This window comes from Eriocheir sinensis, chromosome 22 (genome assembly GCF_024679095.1).
Source record: "Eriocheir sinensis breed Jianghai 21 chromosome 22, ASM2467909v1, whole genome shotgun sequence".
NCBI lineage: Eukaryota > Metazoa > Arthropoda > Malacostraca > Decapoda > Varunidae > Eriocheir > Eriocheir sinensis.
Window position 1 is genome coordinate 20,324,058 of NC_066530.1, and position 22,252 is coordinate 20,346,309.

At 41.6% G+C, this 22,252-nt stretch overlaps 1 protein-coding gene and 1 long non-coding RNA gene across 3 annotated transcripts in view; both read left to right on the forward strand.

The window, feature by feature from the left end:
• Positions 1-3: 3 nt before the first annotated feature.
• On the forward strand, positions 4-486 carry LOC127002251 (uncharacterized). The gene is made up of 3 exons (XR_007755915.1): positions 4-35; positions 110-249; positions 280-486. It is a non-coding gene; the product is annotated as an uncharacterized LOC127002251 (long non-coding RNA).
• Positions 487-18,601: 18,115 nt separating this feature from the next.
• LOC127002252 (uncharacterized) overlaps positions 18,602-22,252 on the forward strand; it is a 45,086-nt gene continuing 41,435 nt past the window's right edge. For both annotated transcript variants that reach the window (XM_050868060.1, XM_050868061.1), the window contains exon 1: positions 18,602-19,270. In XM_050868060.1, the coding sequence (XP_050724017.1) occupies positions 19,230-19,270 (41 nt within the window). In that variant the 5' untranslated portion in view covers positions 18,602-19,229. The remainder of the gene's footprint in view (positions 19,271-22,252) is intronic.

Consider the following 22,252-nt stretch of genomic DNA (forward strand, 5'->3'; position numbering starts at 1 on the left):
GTTATGATGTGTGCTGGAGGTGGTGATGTGTGGAGGTGATGCTGTGCTGGAGGTGATGCTGTGTGCTGGAGGTGATGCTGTGTGCTGGAGGTGATGCTGTGTGCTGGAGGTGATGCTGTGTGCTGGAGGTGGTGATGAGTGGAGGTGATGCTGTGTGCTGGAGGTGGTGATGAGTGGAGGTGATGCTGTGTGCTGGAGGTGGTGATGAGTGGAGGTGATGCTGTGTGCTGGAGGTGGTGATGAGTGGAGGTGATGATGTGATAGCGGTGATGAGTGGAGGTAGTGATGTGTTAGCGGTGATGAGTGGAGGTGATGCTGTTTGCTTGTGGTGGTCATGTTAGCCGGTGGTGGTGATGTATGCTTCTGGTGGTGACCGTGCTGTGCTTGTGGTGTTGAGGTGGTGATGAACTTGCGGAGGTGGTGAATAGCCGCCCACTAGCCCCTATTATTCCCTGTCCCCGCCCACCAAAACCTTATAACCATATTATTTACCTCGTCCCCACGCATGGTCCCCTCTGGCGCTCTAATTCCTATAAAAAAAACACCAAAATACGAGTGATGGCGGGCGAACAGGAAGAGGAGGATGCTGGAGTCCCACTTTGCCAAGTTTCACCTTACCGTAATTGGCATATATCCTATTTTCCGGTTTTTACGCATATATATTGCCACAAAAACATGGATGCTTGATGCTAATGACTCTAACTTTAATTTTAGATCGCCATTGGTGCTTGTAAGGCAGTTTTAAGGCCTGGAAATGATGTATGCAATGTTCTGAGTTGGTCAATCTGGCACCGTCGCACTGGAGGCATAGGGACCCTGCGTGTATTGGGTGTTTTTTTTCTTAACGTTGACTAACTTTAATTTTAGATCGCCATTGGTGCTTTTAAGACAGCTTTAGGGCTTAGAAATGATGCATGCAATGTTCTGAGTTGGTCAATCTGGCACCGTCGCACTGGAGGCATAGCGACCCTGCGTGTATTGGGTGTTTTTTTTTCTTAACGTTGACTAACTTTAATTTTAGATCGCCATTGGTGCTTTTAAGACAGCTTTAGGGCTTAGAAATGATGCATGCAATGTTCTGAGTTGGTCAATCTGGCACCGTCGCACTGGAAGCATAGGAACCCTGCGTATGTTTTGTTTTTCTTGCTTGGCGATTGATTGATTGATTGATTGTTTATTGTTGCAGGTATACAACAAAGGAGTGTTTTATTGTGTTTAAGGGTGTGGAGAGTTGTATCTATGTTGTTTGTTGTTTGTCTGTGATTCTAATGTTTTTGTGTTTAAGGGTTGAATGGTTCTAATTTTGTTTTTCTGTGATTTCTGGGCTCAGTTACGTCGTGCGCTGGTTTGTCTTCTTCAGTTTCTTATATATTTTTTCTTTCTTTTGTGCTTCTATTAAAATCATTATTACTCTCTCTCTCTCTCTCTCTCATTAGTAGATTGTGTTCAAAACTGTATTTCTCTCTCTCTCTCTCTCATTAGTACATTGTATTCAAAACTGTATTTCTCTCTCTCTCTCTCTCTCTCTCTCTCTCTCTCTCTCTCTTTATTAGTGTTCAAAACTCTCTCTCTCTCTCTCTCTCTCTCTCTCTCTCTCATTAGTACATTGTATTCAAAACTGTATCTCTCTCTCTCTCTCTCTCTCTCTCTCTCTCTCTCTAGTATATACACAAGACCATATAGCAAATTTTCATTCTTTATTTAACTTTCTTCAACAATGAGGGAAACACAGCATGAATATTAAAATTGGCTACATACCGGAAAGTCTCTCTCTCATCTCCACTAAAAAGATTAATTATTACAGGCAGAATAGTTATGGGATATTAATAAGCAAATCACCTTCATATCATATACCAAAGATGCATTGAATCAGATATATATATATGAAAAAAAAAATGTAAACTTTCATAGACTCTTAGCCTTATCAAGTACAGTTAGGAGAGGAAAGAAATTGGGAGGTACAGAACGATTTAAGTGAAAGAACCCAAGCATTTCAACGCACTTTCTAGGTTGGTATTCTTAAACGTATTGGTCTCCCTCCCATTATGACTGTTTCCCAAGGTCACAGAGAGGACTGACCGGGTTTTCATGGGTGATTTTTCCGTTCGTAAACCTATCCCCAGTATCACAAAACAGTCCATGAAAATCCCAGTGACTTCAACAAGAGCCTTTTCAAACAGGTGTCTTGGGCTCCCATTACGACTGTTTCCCAAGGCCACAGAGAGGACTGACTGGGTTTTCATGGGTGATTTTTCCGTTCGTAATGCAGAGGACATATAAAACTATCCCCAGCATCACAAAACGGTCCATGAAAATCCCAGTGACTTCAATAAGAGCCTTTTCAAACAGGCATCTTGGGCTCCCATTACAACTGTTTCCCAAGGCCACAGAGAAGATTGACTGGGTTTTCATATGTGATTTTTTCTTTCGTAACGCAATGTCGTGTAAAACTATCCCCAACATCACAAAACGGTCCATGAAAACCCCAGCAGCAACTTCTATGAGACTTTTCAAACAGGCAAACTGAGACACCAATACATTTAAAAATACAGGCTTTACAGCGACATGTATCCACACACTAATTGGTCGATCGTTTATCCAAGCAGCCGAGACTTCCTTGTCTTAGCTGGAGGACAATCAATTATTTAATCATCATGGCTATCAATCTATTTTCTGGGAATGTTTAATTAGATTTGTCAAGTTTTGCAGCTCTGTGGGATGGAGGGGCAAGATTTACTGGTGCTGACAAGGGCGGGAATGCTTCAAAATTCAAATAGTTCTGTTTAGTCTTAAGGGATGAAGGTGTGGGTGTGACATGTCTGGCTGGTTAATTTGTTACTCAATACACCACAAGGTTATCACATGTCTGTTTGGAGGGGCTGAATTTATTGGTGCTGGCAAGGGCAGGAATGCTTCAAATAGCTCTGTTAAGTCTTAGGGATGAAGAATGAAGGTGTGGGTGTGACATGTCCAGCTGGTTGGTCTGTTACTCATTACACCACAAGGTTATCACACGCCTGCTTGGAGGGGCTGAATTTACTGGTGCTGGCAAGGGCGGGAATGCTTCAAATAGCTGTTAAGTCTTAGGGATGAAGAATGAAGGTGTGGGTGTGACATGTCTGGCTGGTTAGTCTGTTACTCAATACACCACAAGGTTATCACATATCTGCTTGGAGGGGCTGAATTTACTGGCGCTGGCAAGGATGGGAATACTTCAAATAGCTCTGTTAAGTCTTAGGGATGAAGAATGAAGGTGTGGGTGTGACATGTCTGGCTGGTTAGTCTGTTACTCAATACACCATATGGTTGTCACATGTCTGTTTGGAGGGGCTGAATTTATTGGTGCTGGCAAGGGTGGGATTACTTCAAATAGCTCTCTAAGTCTTAGGGATGAAGAATGAAGGTGTGGGTGTGACATGTCTGGCTGGTTAGTCTGTTACTCAATACACCATATGGTTATCACATGTCTGTTTGGAGGGGCTGAATTTATTGGTGCTGGCAAGGGTGGGATTACTTCAAATAGCTCTGTTAAATCTTAGGGATGAAGAATGAAGGTGTGGGTGTGACATGTCCAGCTGGTTAGTCTATTACCCAATACACCACATGGTTATCACACATCTCCTTGGCCCAATGTTTTGCTAATGGGTGAATGTAGAATGGAAAGTGTTCAACATATTCTGTTTCAAGTCCCTAAGGCTGTCACATACATGTCTGGCTGGTTAATCAGTTACTCATTCTCAAGACAAGTGAATATGACAATGAGACACACTACATGGTTATCACACGTCTGCCTGGCCCATTAAACCCTCAACATATTCCTCTTTTTAAATATCTAAGTCTGTCACATGTCTGGCTTTTCAATCAGTCAGTCAATTCTCAAGACAAGTGAAAATTACAATGAGACACACCACCTGGTTATCACACGTCTGCCTGGCCCATTAAACCCTCAACATATTCCACTGCAAACATCTAAGGCTGTCACATGTCTGGCTCGTCAATCAGTTGCTCAGCATAGTGTCAGCGTGTCAAGTCTGGTTAGTATGTATTAAGTCATGCCTACAACTGTCTCTACGTCATGGTCTAACTTCACTTTTTCAATGACTCAGTTTCACTCACCCTAGACACTCACTGTATGGGTTAAGAATCTAGCATTAGTCTTTACAAGTTCTTTGCTGTGTATTGCTCAGTGTAGTGTCAGTATTAAGTCTTATTAGTATATAGTAAGTCAGGACATGGCCCACTTCTTAACCCAAATTCAACAGTATATGGCTTAAACAATTTGGCATTATTGGTCTTTACAAATTCTTTTCTGTGTATTGCTAAGCGTACTGTTGTCGTATTAAGTCTTATTAGTATATAGTAAATCAGGACATGGCCCACTTCTTAACTCAAAGTCAACAGTGTATGGCGTAAACAATTTGGCATTATTGGTCTTTACAAATTCTTTTCTGTGTATTGCTAAGCGTACTATTGTCATATTAAGTCTTATTAGTATATATTAAGTCAGGACATGGCCCACTTCTTAACTCAAAGTCGACAGTGTATGGCGTAAACAATCTGGAATTATTGGTCTTTACAAATTCTTTTCTGTGTATTCCTAAGCGTACTATTGTCATATTTAGTCTGATTAGTACATATTAAGTCATCCATCCACTCCTCCACCCTTAGAATGACCATGTTTCACTCACCCTAGACACTCATGAGCAACATTCAGCTTCAAAACATGACTCAGCGATGAACGTAAACATTTAGGAGTGCAGCCCAGACATCCCCTCTTAACATAATGATTACAAAGGCAAACCTTCTTCTTAAACTTAACTCCCCTATGACAGTCAACAAGTGTGGCAGCTTTGCAGACACTCCAGGCTTTAAGAGCTCAAGAACCTTCAAACTAACATAAAATACTGACATGTTGACCTCTCGGAGAAGATGCTGGGGCTTCCATGGACTGTTTTGTGATACAGGTGATAGTTTTACACAGCTTCTGCGTATTGAGCGGAAAAATCACCCATGAAAACCCGGTTAATCTTCTCTGTGGCCTTGGGAAAGAGTTGTAATGGGACCACCACACCTGGGCTCTCACAGGTGGCTACAGCTGGCAAGGGTAAAACATGCTGGCTACTAGGCTAGGTCCATATTCTTAAATGTACCAGACTCCTATTACGACTATTTCCCAAGACCACAGAGAAGATTAGCCGGGTTTTCATGGGTGTGTTTTCCCATTCAAGGTGTACATGTTGGGAAAAACTATCACTAGCATCAAAAAACAGTACATGGAAAGCCCAGCAACAACTTCTACGAGAGGCTTTTCAAACAGACGTCTTGGACTCCCATTAGGACTATTTACCAAGGCCACAGAGAAGATTAGCTGGGTTTTCATGGGTGTTTTTTCCCATTCAAGGTGTAGATGTTGTGCAAAAACTATCACCAGCATTACAAAACAGTCCATGAAAACCCCAGCAAGAACTTCTACGAGAGGCTTTTTAAACAGGCGAACTGAGGTGGCGATACGTTCACAAATACAGGCTAGAGTGGGCACCAGATGGCCAGTTAAGACCTACCCAAGACACATAAATGAACTGACAAGGAGTTCTCTCATTAGGAGCTGGTCACGGCTCAACACAAAACCCACGAAACATCAAAGAATCAAAAGCCTGAACTATGGGGTAACAGGGAAGCGACAAGTGTTACAAGAGTGTTGAGCTGTGTTGCGTAAGTGAGTGGCTGGCGGTGTGTTACGGCAGCCGGCAGAATGCAGAACGGAAAACTAATAGAATAGAAGGCTCTTTTTGTAGTAGAGTGTTGCATGCAAAACTTGTTACGTGATTCTCTCTCTCTCTCTAAGTCTCTCACACACACCTCTTTCTCTCTCTCACACACCCCCACACACACACACACACACAAACACACTATGCCCAATCTCGGCTTATCTCAGCAGTGCCTTTATTTCGTCCTTCTCGGCAGCGTCTAGGTAGCTGGTGCCATCAGGAGCCGTCCCATTCTTGTTGGCACCCTGCAGAAGAGAGAGAGAGAACGTCACACTCGGTTCGCCTCAGCCCTGGGTATGGGGGTGATGGGACAGTTGGTGACAAGCAAATAATAACAGTGCTTGGGGACATTCAGTGATAAGCATTAAATAACAGATGCTTGGGGACAGTCAGAGATGCTTGTGGACAGTTAGAGATGCTGGAACAGTCAGAGATGCTTGGGGACAGTTAGAGATGCTTGGGAACAGTCAGTGACAAGCACAGAATATCAGAACAAGGAGGATCAGGGTACTCACGGCCTCGAGGAGAACCTTGACGCATTGTGTGTGGCCCTCCCAGATGGCCGCCAACAGGGCCGTGATGCCATGCTTATCTGTGGACTGAGGGGCAAGGGTTAGACCGAGAGGCTCAATGTAAACAATGGCAATATAGCAACAGTTATTAAAAGTCTTTTACTAATAAGACTCTATACAACAAAGTGAGGTCATTCTTTTCTTTTTGAGTCAAGACTATTTTGGATTTTGTTAGGTTAGGTTTAGGGCAGGGGTGCATTTAGGACCTTGAATGTTGGGGGCTTAGCCAAGCCCAAAATGCTGGGTGGTTGGAAGCAAGAGAAGCGCAGATTTTGGGGGTAATTCTAAAGCCTCTCTGACATACATTAGGGCCAATTTATGTGTTATTGTATTTGGCAGTGACACTGAAAATATGGCAAGTGTGTCACAATAAAACTTTCAAGGCCATTATCAAACTAAGGTAAAGCATAAACATATTAAAGTGCTTAAGACTGATATATCATGTACTGTACAGACAACTTCAAATTAAAATTTATTCTTTCATGTACGTTTACCGCAGGGAACAAGGCACTAAAAACTAATGAAAAGCAATTGGCCGTTTTTACAATGTACTATAGTAAAATAAGGAACATCTGAGAAAGTGAGCATCAAGTAATTAGCAATCAGAAACTACCATTTTTCACAAATTCATCTATTTCTTTATTCTGTTACCAAGGAGATTGAAATCTACAACTCGGCACTCTTACACTAACTCTTGTTTTTTGCCCGGAAAAAAATTGTCCGTGCCTGGAAATTAGACCGCCAACACATTCAATATAATACCCTTTTTTCTTCAATAGGTAGATTAAGCAATTCATTTTGCAAATATTATTAATATTAATGGTAGCCATTACTTAAGTCCGAAGAAAAAATAACTTCACACACCAGCAGCAACGGAACAATCAATTTTTTTTTGCTCTACTCACCTAAAATAAGAAAATAACTTTGAGCCTTTCGTCTTATAATAGATGTATTGTTTCCCCCAATGTCATAGCCTAGGTCATCAAATCACAACAGTAAACAATGCAGCCTGTCAGGTTTCATCTCATGCAGCCAACTACTACTCTACTACTACATTTTATAAATTTAGATGCTGGTTTTTACTCCTGCCATGTCATTAGTTCTTGCAGGCTGCAAGTTTATTTAATACAGGGCTAAAGACACATTAAAAGCTTCTTTTGCTGTTATGCTTTTAACTTATTTTCATATCAACGAAGTTCAATCTTGCGTAATTGTCACGTAACAATATAATGACCACAGGTTTTTGCCTACAGCAAAATATCAATAAATTACCTCCTGAAATTCGTTAAATAATAACGATTCTTTGGAAGTCGGAAAAATTACGGTCCCTCGTTCCACTTCCAACTGCTGAATGCTGGATCAATTCGGAGCAGTGTGCATATTTCCCATCATTACAGTGTACATAACCACCATATTTTTTTAAAGAGTTAGTTTGCCTTGTGTGACAAAAACATTTGAGAACCACTCAGCTGACTATGGCTACTTGCTAGCTGGCTAAAGAGCCCTCCGCTTCACCAACCTGAGCTAACAGACAATGTAAAGGCACTGGCAGTCTCCCGTCATGACTCATATGCAGTTACAGCAACAGCAGGAAGTACCTCTTCCCCTGCCTGCCCTTGCCTTGCAGGCTGCAACTCACTGCCTTGGTCCCCTTTATTTTGGGGGTAAAAAAAAAAAAAAAAAAAAAAAAAAAAAAAAGGTATTTATATCCATAGCCTCAGACTCACGTCTTGCTCGCTACTACTAATCAACAAGCTATCACGCTCATACGTGCGCACGGGCCAGGATACGCACCTAGGCTGGTGCCTGGCACCACTGCCTGACTGATGGCCGACTGGCGAGTGTCCATGAATACGTGATAGGAACGTGAACAAGACGGGAACAAACCATATGATCTCCGCATGACATCTATGAAATCTAATTTCTATTACTAACAGCTTAACAAGAATTGACATTTTGTATTGGAACGGTTGGGGCAATTCTTAAAAAAAAAAGTCTTTAAGATCCGGATCTGGGGCTATTCATAAAACATTCGGGACTATAGCCCTGAAAGCCCAGGCCTAACTACACCACTGGTTTAGGGAATCTTTAAAACATGATAGCCAGCACCTTATGGTAAAAATCAACAAAGAATGACCTCACTTTGTTGTATAGAAAGTCTCATTAGTAAGGAAGGATATATAAATTTTCTGAGTAAAGACTGTTTTGGGTTTTGATAGGTTATGTTAGGTTAAGTTTAGGGTATCTTCAATCACATGATGGCCAGAGCCTTATGGTATAAGTCAACAAAGAATGACCTCACTCTGTTGTATAGAGTCTCATTCTGGATCTGGATCTGGACAATAATGCGCAGGGCACCTGTATAGATGCATAACATGCATATTTGTTGGCTGTTGGGGGGACAGGGGAGCCGAGTGTGCAGGGGAGGGAAGTGAATCAAGTGTAATTGTTAGTGTTGGTGTGTTGTGGTGACAAGTGAGTATGTATTTGTTTTTTGAATGAGTCTATTGTACCGCAGTCTAAAATCTGTTGAGGGAGGCTGTTCCAGTCACGTATGGTGCGTGGAAAGTATGAGTGCTTGTATGCGTCAGTGTTAGTGTGATATGTTTGGTATTTATGGATGTGTGTGTTTTGAGTACGTTGACTGTTTGCGTTGTGTAGGTATGTTTGTGGGTCAATGTCAATGTGAGTGTTTGTGATCTTGTACATAAGTGTAAGTCTGTGTGCTTGTCTGCGTATGGAAGAATATATAAATTTTCTGAGTTAAGACTGTTTTGGGTTTTGATGGTTATGTTAGGTTAAGTTTAGGGTATCTTCAAACACATGACAGCCAGCACCTTATAGTATAAATCAACAAAGAATGAGGTCACTTTGTTGTATAAAAAGTCTCATTATAAAGGAAGCATATATGAATTATCTGAGTAAAGACTGTTTTGGGTTTTGATAGGTTATGTTAGGTTAAGTTTAGGGTATCTTCAGACACATGATGGCCAGCACCTTATAGTATAAATCAACAAAGAATGACCTCACTTTGTTGTATAGAAAGTCTCATTAGAAGGGAAGCATATATAAATTTTCTGAGTCAAGACTGTTTTGGGTTTTGTTAGGTTAAGTTTAGGATATCTTCAAACACATGATAGACAGCATATTATGGTATAAATCAGCAAAGAATGAATGTTGTATAGAAAGTCTCATCTAACAAAACCCAAAACTATAGGTCTTGACACAAAGGAGGAGGAGGAAGGAGGAAGAGGAGGAGAAGGAAGAGTTGGAGGAAGTAGCGCAGGTGAAGGAAACACAAAGAGAGAGAAGGAAAGAAAAATGAGTCATGAGAGGAGGGAAAGATGAAAAGGAAGGGGAGGAGGAGGAGGGGGAGGAGGAGGAGGAGGAAGTAAAGCAGGTGCAGGAGACAAAAAGAGAGGGAGAGAATAAGTCATGGGAGGAAAGAACAATGAAAGGAAGAAGAGAAGGAAGAAAAGAAGAACGAGGAGGAGGAGGAGCAAACATTACCTCCACATTGGCCCCCTTATCCAGGAGGTATTTGATGATCTCCAGCTGTCCATAGTCTGAGGCCAGGCATAGCGGCGGGCGGCCCTCGATGGCAATGTTTACATCCGTCCCTTGCTGCAAACAGGGACCCGAGATGTAAAGGAAAGCACGCATATAAATAAATAGGTAGTAAAAACATTGAAAAGGACACCAGGCATAAGAATTCACACTAGTATGTAAAGGAAGCAGCTCTAGGGCAAAACATATGAACACACAGGAGCCCACTAAGCACTTCTCCTGCAGAAGAGAGAGCAGTGAAGAGTAGCCAAAAGAGAGGTTAATTTCAGGTGGAAAGGTGTCTTGATGCTCTCCTCAGTTCAGGAAAGGTTTTAAATATTCGAGAACCAACACACTGGCTCACCACCACCACCAGGCTCATAAAACTTCCTGTGGAAATGTCCAAAACTCCTACATAGGCCTAATGTGCATCGGGTAGTAGCCCTTTAGCCCCTTAACTGTGGATTTCCTACAAGACATCACCAAGCTACAGGAGTAGAACAAAAAGTGGCTGCTACAATTCAATGAAGAAAAATGTAAAGGCATGCACCTTGGGAGGGGAAATCCAGCATACCACTACCAGGTGAGAGAACTCCACTATCCACCACAGAAGCAGAGAAAGACCTGGGAGTGTATGTTACCAGGCTACCAGTGAGGGCGAAATCTGTGGCAATCACAGCGGACAGGTTAAAGAGTTAAATAAACTAACCTAACCTGGGGCTGGATTTTCAGACACTTACAGCTCTGACAATTTCCAAGCCACACACGCAAGCGCAAATGTTGCCTCCTGACACACCACAGGCCCGGCAGAACATGTTACAGGAAAACTCTCACTTCAGGGACACAGCGCCTAAAAATAATTTTGGCCGAACATTTAAATAAATTTGGGGTAAATCTTAAGAATAGCGGCTCTTAGTGGGTGCGCATTGAGGGTACGGTGTGGTGGTAATTGCAACATTTTTAGCACATACAACACTTAACAACAGGGCTTTGACAAGCAGACAGGCGTGTTTAAGTCACAAGGGGTGTATTTTTCCGCGCGGGCTCTTCTCTTTCTTCACCCCAGAGCTCACAGTCTCATCGCCCATCAACTTAGAAGAAATCGTGAGGCCAGCATGGAAAAATACACCCCTTGTGACATAAACACGCCTGTCCACTTGTCAAAACCCGGTCGTACGTGCTAGAAATGTTGTAATTACCACCACACCGTACCCTGAATGCACACTCACTTGGAGCCGCTATTCTTAAGATTTACCCAAAATTTGGTCCCAGGCTTTTCATCTGCTTGCCAGAGATATCAGGGACATGACTAAATGTATTATAGATGCATTCAAAAGGAAGGTACATAAATTCCTAAACACCATACCAAATGAGCCTCCTATTCCACACAGCCCAAGTCACGGGGTTTAGTGTCAAACTGTATCACTGACCACTTACAGTATAAGAAGAAAGATGGAAAATGTGGAGGCAGTGGACTTAAAAGTTGGCCGTGATAATTCCACCTGAACCTCTGACAAGCAAGACAAGTAAGTGAGGCTTTCATAGGAGTTTTAGCCATTTCCAGGGGTAGTTTTAAGACCCTGTTGGTAGTCTGACCCTTCTTCTGTACTGTGAACCCAAAAAACACTCATTAGAACCCAAATTATCTCCTCCTCGGCCTTTGGAAATAGCTGATGTAAGAGATAGGAGTTGTGGGGGGCATTTCCAGGGGTAGTTTTATGACCCTGGTAGTAGTCAGACCCTTCCTCTGTATTATGAGCCCAAAAAACACTAATGAGAACCCCACTGATCTCCTCGGCCTTTGGAAATAGAAGCGTCTGATAACACATATATGACATGGCTTTCATAGGAGTTGTGGGGAGCATTTCCAGGGGTAGTTTTATGACCCTGGTGGTAGTCTGACCCTTCCTCTGTACCATGAAACCAAAAACCACTCATTACCAGGGGTAGTTTTATGACCCTGGTGGTAGTCTGACCCTTCCTCTGTACCATGAAACCAAAAACCACTCATTTCCAGGGGTAGTTTTATGACCCTGGTGGTAGTCTGCCCCTTCCTCTGTATTATGAACCCAAAAACCACTCATTTCCAGGGGTAGTTTTATGACCCTGGTGGTAGTCTGACCCTCCCTCTGTATTATGAACCCAAAAACCACTCATTTCCAGGGGTAGTTTTATGACCCTGGTGGTAGTCTGGCCCTTCCTCTGTATCATGGACCCAAAAATACAGTCATTAGAACCCGACTGATCTCCTCCTGGGCCTAAGGAAATAGGTGCTGTGAGGGGCGGAAGGGTCTGAGAACTCCGACTTTGGACACGGGATAAAGGGTGCTACACAGCCTCCCTTAGCGGCCCAAGGAGTTAGTGGGCACGGTCGCCTCCTCACCTTCTCCACGGCCTCTATCACCTGGTCCAAGTCCCCGTTCTTGAGTCCCCACACGAAGTCATTCATGCCTCACCGCGCCAAGGGAACAACACCACAAAGAGGAAAAAAAATTGGCAGTGTCAGTGTGAGTCACGGCTCGGCCCAAGACACAACACGCACCAGGACACAGAGTTAACAACAGATTGTCGTACTCTGCATATTGTATTTATCACTTTGCAGAACCCAAGAACTGTCGCAAACGTATAGATAACAATGTTTGTTTGTAGTTCGACATTTATTTGTAGTTAGAGTTACTTTCGTTAGTTATTGATGGTCTGTTGCGTTTGTTAAGAGGAAGAAGATCTTTGTGTCTACCCTTTTTATAACCCCAAAACTGTCGCAAATGCGTAGAAAACGACATTTATTTGTAGTTTGTGTTAATATCGGCATTGATATTGATGCTCTTTAACGATTTTTATGAAGAAGACGTGAAATACGATGTTACTGAGTACGATGATGTTTGTTTCTACCCTCTTCGGACCACAATAAAAAACACAGATAACGACATTTGTTTGTAGTTAATGTTAAAATCGTGGTTCTTTTACGATTTTTATTGGGTAGAAACACTGATCTCAAGTATATTAAAGACTAGTGGGTACCACACGGAAAATACAATGCTCTTGAGCACGATGATGTGGTAAGTCAGCCCACACCTTTCTTTTAGCCTTTTCAGACCACAAACACTGTCGTAAACACATAGATAACGCCATTTATTTATAGTAAGAGTTCTTTAGTTATTAATGTTCTTTGGCGATTCTTATAAGGGGATAAGACGGGAAATACGATGCTACAAGTACGATAATGTGATGAATTAACGGTCCCGCTCATTGGCAGGGAGGGACGTTCAAAATGCCCCACACCTTGCCCCTCACCCAGCTGGTCTCTCTGCCTACTCCTGCCTTATACAAACAATGAACTAGACCAACTGAAAAAAAAACAGAGAACAAGACATAGAACGACTACTACTACTACTTCTACTACTACTACTACTACTACTACTACTACTACTACTACTACTACAACAACTTTTTTTTTTACAAGAAAGGAGACAGTTCAAGGGCATAAATAAAAAATAAAAAAAATATTAAAGAAAAAAAGCCCGCTACTTACTGCTACTATTATTACTACTACTAATACTACTACCACTACTACATCTTTTTTTATCTAATATTTGTGATTCGATTTCTTACTCATTCTTTCCCCTCCTCATATCTTTCCTTCCTTCTCCTCCTCCTCCTTCTCCTCCTCCTCCACACTTTCTCCTCCGCTAAAATACTTCCCTTCAGCATTGTTCTCAGAGCGGACGTCCCGTGTGTGTGTGTGTGTGTGTGTGTGTGTGTGTGAGAGAGAGAGAGAGAGAGAGAGAGAGAGAGAGAGAGAGAGAGAGAGAGAGAGAGAGAGAGAGAGAGAGAGAGAGAGAGAGAGAGAGAGAGAGAGACAGGAATGAGAAGGAAAAAAGGAGAGTAAAAGTGAAAATATGAATGACTAATGAACTGGAAATAGACGAGGAGGAGGAGGAGAAGGAAATTGATAGAGGAAAACAAAAAAACGTATGTGTGTGTGTGTGTGTAGGTCAGTAGGGAAGAGGGCGAGAGGGAGGAAGAAACATGGACAAGAAAGAGGAGGAGGAGGAGGAGGAGGAAAGAGCTAGCTAGGGGGGCACTACTTTCATTTCTGAGCAAGACTGGTGGTGGTGGTGGTGATGGTGGTGGTGATGGTGATGGTGATGGTGGTGATGGTGGTGGTGGTGGATTAAATACTGATTACCCTATGTGCAAATTCTCTCTCTCTCTCTCTCTCTCTCTCTCTCTCTCTCTCTCTCTCTCTCTCTCTCTCTCTCACTTAATATTCTCTGTCAACGCAAGTACTGAAAGGCAAACACACACACACACACACACACACACACACACACACACACACACACACACACACATCTTATCGTCCCCTTGATAGCAGATAAGGATTTTGTTGACGAACCTAATACTAATCTTCCTCCTCCTCCTCCTCCTCTTCCCCCTCCTCCTCCACCGACCCATATTCTTCAACATTTCACCTCCCTTGCACACACCTATACCAAGGCTTTCGTAGGCGTTTCGGGCATTTCCATGAACGGGAAAGAAAGTCACCCAAGAAAACCCAGCGAATGTTCTCTGTAGCCATGGAAACGTTTAGGGCTCCCTTCACGACTATTTCCTAAGGTTACAGAGAAGACTAATCGGATTTTCATGGGTGTTATTTCCCGTTGAAGATACAGAAGCCGGGTAAAACTATCACTGGGAGCACAAAACAGCCCATAGAGGCTTTTTAAACAGGCGCCTCGGGCTCCCATTACGATTACATTCTAAGGCCACGGAAAAGACTAATCGGATTTTCATGGGTGTTATTTCCCGTTGAAGATACAGAAGCCGGGTAAAACTATCACTGGGAGCACAAAACAGTCCATAGAGGCTTTTCAAACAGGTTTCCCGGGCTCCCATTGCGATTACATTCTAGGCCACAGAAAAGACTAACCAGGTTTTCATGGGTGTTATTTCCCGTTGAAGATACAAGAGCCGGGTAAAACTATCACTGGGACCACAAAACAGTACACAGAATGTCCAGTAACTTCAACGAGAGGCTTTTCATATAAACGTTTCGGGCTCCCTTCACGACTATTTCTAAGGCCACAGAGAAGACTAACCAGGTTTTCATGGGTGTTATTTCCCGTTGAAGATACAAGAGCCAGGTAAAACTATCACTGGGAGCACCAAACAGTCCATACAATGTCCAGTAACTTTACGAGAGTTTTTTCAAACAGGCGAACTGAGGCGCCGATATGTTTAGAAATTCGTAGATACATTGCAAACTCTCCTCTACAAGAAATATTAACAGCCTATGCGAAAGCTTTGTCATACCATGGGAGAGAGAGAGAGAGAGAGAGAGAGAGAGAGAGAGAGAGAGAGAGAGAGAGAGAGAGATTTGAATGTTTCCGTAAAGTGACGGTAGAAGACAGAGGAAAGACGAGTGGGCGGAGAAAAATGGAAGAGGGGGAGGAGATAACTTAATCGCTGTAGGAAATACCAGAAAAAGGAGAATTAAAGTGAGATAAATATATACACACACACACACACACACACACACACACACACACACACACACACACACACACACACACACACAGAGGCCTCTACAGGTGCCTTGTTTCTGAGATAATTATCGGAAGAGGAGGCGAAGGAAGAAGAAAAAAGGAGGAGAAGGAGGAGGAGGTGGAGGAGGAGTCTTTCCCTCCCTTTGTCCCTTCCTCCCTTAAGGTCAAAAATACATGACCTGACCTGACCTGACCCTCATCAGTGACCCATTTTTGAAGAACAGACCCGAGCGACTTTTCTTCATCTTCTTTATCTTGATCATCATTATATTCTTCTTTTTTGCTTCTTCTTCTTCTTCTTTTGTTTTCTCCTCCTCTTCTTTTCCTGTCATCTTTTCGTAATCATTATTCTTTTCCTTTCCAGTGCTTAACCCATCCGCTGCGATTGGCACGTATTTCGCCTTCACTGGTAGCCTGATAACATATACTCCCAGGTCTTTCTCTACCTCTGTGGTGGATAGTGGAGTGTTTCCCATGTGGCATTGGTGTGCCGGATATCTTCTCCCAAGGTGCAGGACTTTACATTTTTCTTCATTGATTTGTAGAAGCCACTTTTTGTTCCATTCCTATAGCTTGGTGATGTCTTCTTGTAGGAAATCCGGAGTCAATGGGTTAAAAAGATCATTCTCTCTCTCTCTCTCTCTCTCTCTCTCTCTCTCTCTCTCTCTCTCTCTCTCTCTCTCTCTCTCTCTCTCTCTCTCTCTTATATCAAAATACTCTCAATCTTTTTCAGAAGTGAGGTTCGCGGATGAGTTAACAATGACAAGAAGAAGGAGGAGGAGGAGGAGGAGGAGGAGGAACAGGACAATGGGAAGAAGAAGCGAAGAACAGGAAGAAGACGAGGAAGAGGAAGTTTGACGTGAGGAAAGAAAACAAAGACAAATATTGTCTTGAACAACTTACCTTGGAGAGAGAGAGAGAGAGAGAGAGAGAAAGGAATAGTTTACACACTCCTTCCGTCTCTATATTTTTTCGTATGTAATTCTTATATATGCCTCGGGGCGACACACACACACACACACACACACACACACACACACTAGTATTACGGTAACTGCTTGCTTGTGGGCCCGTCACTACTACCACCACTACTACTACTACCACCACTACTACCTACTACTACCACAACTACTACTACTACTACTACTACTACTACTACTACTACTACTACTACTACTACTACTACTACTACCACAACTACTACTACTACTACTACTACTCCTGCTACTACTACTACTACCACTACAATCAATAATAATAATAATAATAATAATAATAATAATAATAATAATAATAATAATAATAATAATAATAATAATAATAATAATAATTTAGTGTTACGAAATCACCGGTCAATTACTTGTCTGAAGCGGAAGTAGGTTTGTGTGTGTGTGTGTGTGTGTGTGTGTGTGTGTGTGTGTGTGTGTGTGTGTGTGTGTGTGTGTTATGGTTGTGCTGATGCTGTTACTGGTGGTTACGTTATGTGGTGGTGATGGTGGTGATAGTTTTGTTGGTGGTGATGATGAAAATGTGTGTGTGTGTGTGTGTGTGTGTGTGTGTGTGTGTGTGTGTGTGTGTGTGTGTGTGTGTGTGCAAGTGAGTGTGTTCGCGGAAACTTGGTGAAGCGGAGCTCTTTAAATTACTCTCTCTCCTTCCTTTCCTTTATCAACCCTTAACTTTATCTTATCATCTTCCTCTTCGCTTCCCTTCCCTTTCCTCCTCCTCTCTCTCTCTCTCTCTCTCTCTCTCTCTCTCTCTCTCTCTCTCTAATTGGGGGAGGGGTGGGGGGGGCAGACATCTACTGTATATAACTATTTTTTTTCTATATACAAAATTCTCTCTCTCTCTCTCTCTCTCTCTCTCTCTGCATCTACTACGTACTACTTCGTAATACTACTACAACTAATAATAATAATAATAATAACAATAATAATAATAATAATAATAATAATAATAATAATAATAATAATAATAATAATAATAATGATAATAATAATAGTAATAATAATAATAATTCTGTTTGTTTGTTTGTGTGTGTGTGTAAGTAAGTAAGTAAGTAAGTAAGTAATGTTTATTGCCATAATATACACACATTGATATATACATATAAATATAATTATAATTCTGGCAACGAATCTAGCCTGTCAAGCCGAAGCTTCCCGACAGACTGTATATTTATTTCATTGCACTATTAATATCTTTCTAAAGGTTGCAGATAGCTCCTAACCATAAAGCTAAATACAAATATACAATAAATAACAACATTAACTATAATACCAGATGAAGTTATAATAGTTATATCTAAAATGTTAACTATAATAACAACTACAACAGCATCAACAATAATAATAATAATAACAATAGTAATAATAATAATAATAATAATAATAATAATAATAATAATAATAATAATAATAATAATAATAATAATAATAATAATAAAATAATATGGACAATAGTACTATGCAATTCACTGATTAGATTTAATAATGTAAATTTGTGTTCATGTTTCAGGACTAAATTATAATTTTAACCGGGATTGTTTTGGAGTGCAAATAAGTGTGTTTTACTGACTTTTAAATAGAGAGAAATTATTACTATTAAGGAGATTTTTTATTTCTACTGGCAAAGAATTCCAAACTTGAGGTCCTGAGCATAAAATACTATTTCTGAAAAGAACTGTCCTGAACTGTGGAGAGATAAGGTTTATATTGTTCCTGCGCGTATTATGCAATGTATTAATAACTTGAAAAGGATGAGTTCCATGCATCAGTGCGAGGTTTTTATAAATAAATAATAGTAGAAAATAACAATGAATGTTTTTAAAATTAAGAAATCTATGTGTGGAAAATACGTTATGTGTGGAATCAAACTTGTTCATATAAAACATACACCTAAATATCTTATTTTGAGAAACCTGAAGATTTTTAAGAAAGGAAGGCCACGTACACGCCCACACAGATACACAATAAATGAGATGTGTGTGTGTGTGTGTGTGTGTGTGTGTGTGTGTGTGTGTGTGTGTGTGTGTGTGTGTGTGAGCGGATAGGCTGAGGAGCGTCGCTAGTGAAAGCTGGTGACGAGAGAGAGAGAGAGAGAGAGAGAGAGAGAGAGAGAGAGAGAGAGAGAGAGAGAGAACGACCCTGCGAGGAGAGAGAGTGAGGCAAGAGGTTGAGGCGCGGCCCAGTGTGGTGGCGGCGAGCGTGCTACAAGCTGCTGGTGGACCCTTCTTCCTTCCCGCCCGTCGGCCACACTCTCTCACTTTTCCTAACCTGAATCCTGGTGAGAGGGAGAGCGCGGGCCGAAGAGGAGAAGAAGAGAGCAGGAACAGAGAAGTGCCGCGCTGGAGAACCTCACACACACACAAACATATTATATACACACACATAAGCAAAAGAAAATAAGACAAACGTAAGGAGTCTGTAAGAGGCGTCCATATATACATTACTACCATACATACGTGTTATTTAATGTGTTATTTAAGTTAGTGCGCTGGAAAATGAATATCAAGCTAATAATTTAACTCCTGAAAAGCCAAGATGAAGTTACTGAGGCAGAGGAAACGATAGAGAGAAAGAAAGATTTTAATTGTGACTTAAAGACGAAAATGGATTGAAAGAAAACAGGAAAGTAAGGAAAGATATAGAAAAGAACAGTGATAGTTTCGACCATTTAAAAAGTGAAATAGAAGCCTGAAAACGCCTTCCGTAGAGAGAGAGAGAGAGAGAGAGAGAGAGAAAGTGAAAGGCTTCGTCAAGTCCTGGGGCAACATCTGAGGCTTGCCAGGACCGACCATGTCATCATCATCATCAGCAACGGCAACAACAGCAGCCTGGTGAGTGTGTGTGTGTGTGTGTGTGTGTGTGTGTGTGTGTGTGTGTGTGTGTGTGTGTGTGTGTGTGTGTGCAAATAACTGTCTATCTATCGATATATCTATCTGTGTGTGTGTGTGTGTGTGTATCAGATCCCCATTAAATTTTCTCCTTGCTCATTATAATTTTGTCTTTCTTGTTTATGCTCTATCATTCTCTCTCTCTCTCTCTCTCTCTCTCTCTCTCTCTCTCTCTCTCTCTCTCTCTCTCTCTCTCTCTCTCTGACCTGCTGACACTCTTCCTACTACTCATGCTGCCACCTTCTCCTGCTCTTCTGACATTCTCTTTTATCTCTCTCTCTCTCTCTCTTTCCTTCCTTCCCTTTATCAACCCTAAATTTTATCTTATCTTCTTCCTCTTCCCTTCCCTCACTTTCCTTCCTTCCTTCTCTCTCTCTCTCTCTCTCTCTCTCTCTCTCTCTCTCTCTCTCTCTCTCTCTCTCTCTCTCTATCTTGAGGGGGGGGGACAGTGTTCAGAAATTTACAGCAACTATTTTTTTTCTATATTCCAAAGTCTCTCTCTCTCTCTCTCTCTCTCTCTCTCTCTCTCTCTCTCTCTCTCTCTCTCTCTCTCTCTCTCTAATTGGTTACTGATTGATTCTACTGCTGATGTCTGCTGTTTGGTGTGTGTGTGTGTGTGTGTGTGTGTGTGTGTGTGTGTGTGTGTGTGTGTGTGTGTGTGTGTGTGTGTGTGTGTGTAATTTAAATACCTTTCCCTTTCCATGAGTTTTGTAATCATAACTTTGAAGATGCAAAAATAAAATAAATAAATAAATAAAAAGAAAAGAAAAAAATAGCCAGGTTTTGTTTTCTCAATATTATTTTTTATGTGCTTGAAAAAATAGGAGGAGGAGGATTAGGAGGAGGAGGAGGAGGAGGAGGAGGAGGAGGGTGGTCATCTGTTCACAAAATTTAATTCTCTCTCTCTCTCTCTCTCTCTCTCTCTCTCTCTCTCTCTCTCTCTCTCTCTCTCTCTCTCTCAATGTTCTGTTTACACCTTTCTCTCTCATTCCATTACACTCTTATATGTTTAACAAGCTCACTTTCATTTATCTTTCCGTCTATTGTATTTTCATTATATTTGCATTGTATTTTTAAACATCGGCGCCTCAGTTCGCCTCTCTGAAGTTGCTGGGATATGCATGGACTGTTCCGTGATCCCAGTGATAGTCTTACACGACTTATGCATCTTGAATGGAAAAGTCAGGGGTAGTTTAAAAGTCCTAGTGGTAATTTGACGCTTCTTCTGTACCATGAACGTGAAAAAACACCCGTGAAAACCCGATTAATCTTCTCTGTGCCCTTGGGAAATAGTCGTAATGGGAGCCAGGGACGTCTGTTTGAATAGCCTCTCGTAAAAGTTGCTTGGACTTCAATGGACTGTTCCGTGATCCCAGTGATAGGTTTACACGACTTAAGTATCTTGAATGGAAAAGTCAGGGGTAGTTTAAAGGTCCTGGTGGTAATTTGACGCTTCTTCTGTACCATGAACGTGAAAAAACACCCGTGAAAAAACGACTAATTATCTCTGTACCTTTGGAAAATAGGGGCGCCTGTTTGAATATCCTCTCGTAAAAGTTGCTTGGATTTCCATGGACTGTTTCGTGATCCCAGTGATATAGTTTTACACGACTTATGTATCTATCTTGAATGGAAGAGTCAGGGGTAGTTTAAAAGTCCTGGTGGTAATTTCACGCTTCTTCTATACCATGAACGTGAAAAAACACCCGTGAAAGCCCGATTAATCTTCTCTGTGGCCTTGGGAAAGAGGGACGCCTGTTTGAATAGCCTCTCCTACAGTTGCTGGGGTATTCAAGAACTGTTTCGTGATCCTAGTGAGCTTTACACGACTTACACATCTTAAACGGAAAAGTCAGGGGTAGTTTAATGGCCCTGGTGGTAATTTGACGCTTCTTCTGTACCATGAACGTGAAAAAACACCCGTGAAAACCCGATTAATTTTATCTGTGGCATTGGGAAACAGTCGTAATGGGAGCCAGGGACGTCTGTTTGAATAGCCTATCGTACAAGTTGCTGGGATATGCATGGACTGTTCCGTGATCCCTGTGATAGTTTTACACGGCTTATACATCTTGAATGGAAAAGTCAGGGGTAGTTTAATGGCCATGGTGGTAACTTGACATTTCTTCTGTACCATGAACGTGAAAAAACACTCGTGAAAACCCGATTTAATCTTTTCTGTGGCCTTGGGAAATAGTCGTAATGGGACTCAGGGACGTCTGTTTGAATAGCCTCTCGTAAAAGGTGGTTGGATTTCAATGGACTGTTTCGTGATCCCAGTGATATAGGTTTACACGACTTAAACATCATGAATGGAAAAGTCAAGGGTAGTTTATTGGCCCTGGTGGTAATTTGACGCTTCTTCTGTACCATGAACGTGAAAAAACACCCGTGAAAACCTGACTAATCATCTCTGAAGCCTAGGAAAAGGGGGACGCCTGTTTGAAGAGCCTCTCGTAAAAGTTGCTTGGATTTCAAAGGACTGTTTTGTGATATAGTGATACTTTTACACGGCTTCTGCACCTTGAACGGAAAAAAAAGTCACCGCCACCCGTGAAAAAACGATCAATCTTTCTCTGTGGCCTTGGGAGTCATAATGGGAGCCCAAGACGTTTAAAAATATACAACCTATGAATACTATTTTTGATCTTTTTATTACCTGTATGATAGAAATAATCTCTCTCTCTCTCTCTCTCTCTCTCTCTCTCTCTCTCTCTCTCTCTCTCTCTCTCTCTCTCTCTCTCCATCCTTTCCAACTTATATCCTTTCCTGATTTTATTTCTTTGTTTTCTTTACTTTCTTCCCATATCTCTCTATATTATTCCCATTTGCGTACATTAATATTTTTAGTAGTAGTAGTAGTAGTAGTAGTAGTAGTAGTAGTAGTAGTAGTAGTAGTAGTATAACACGAATTTGATAATGTTA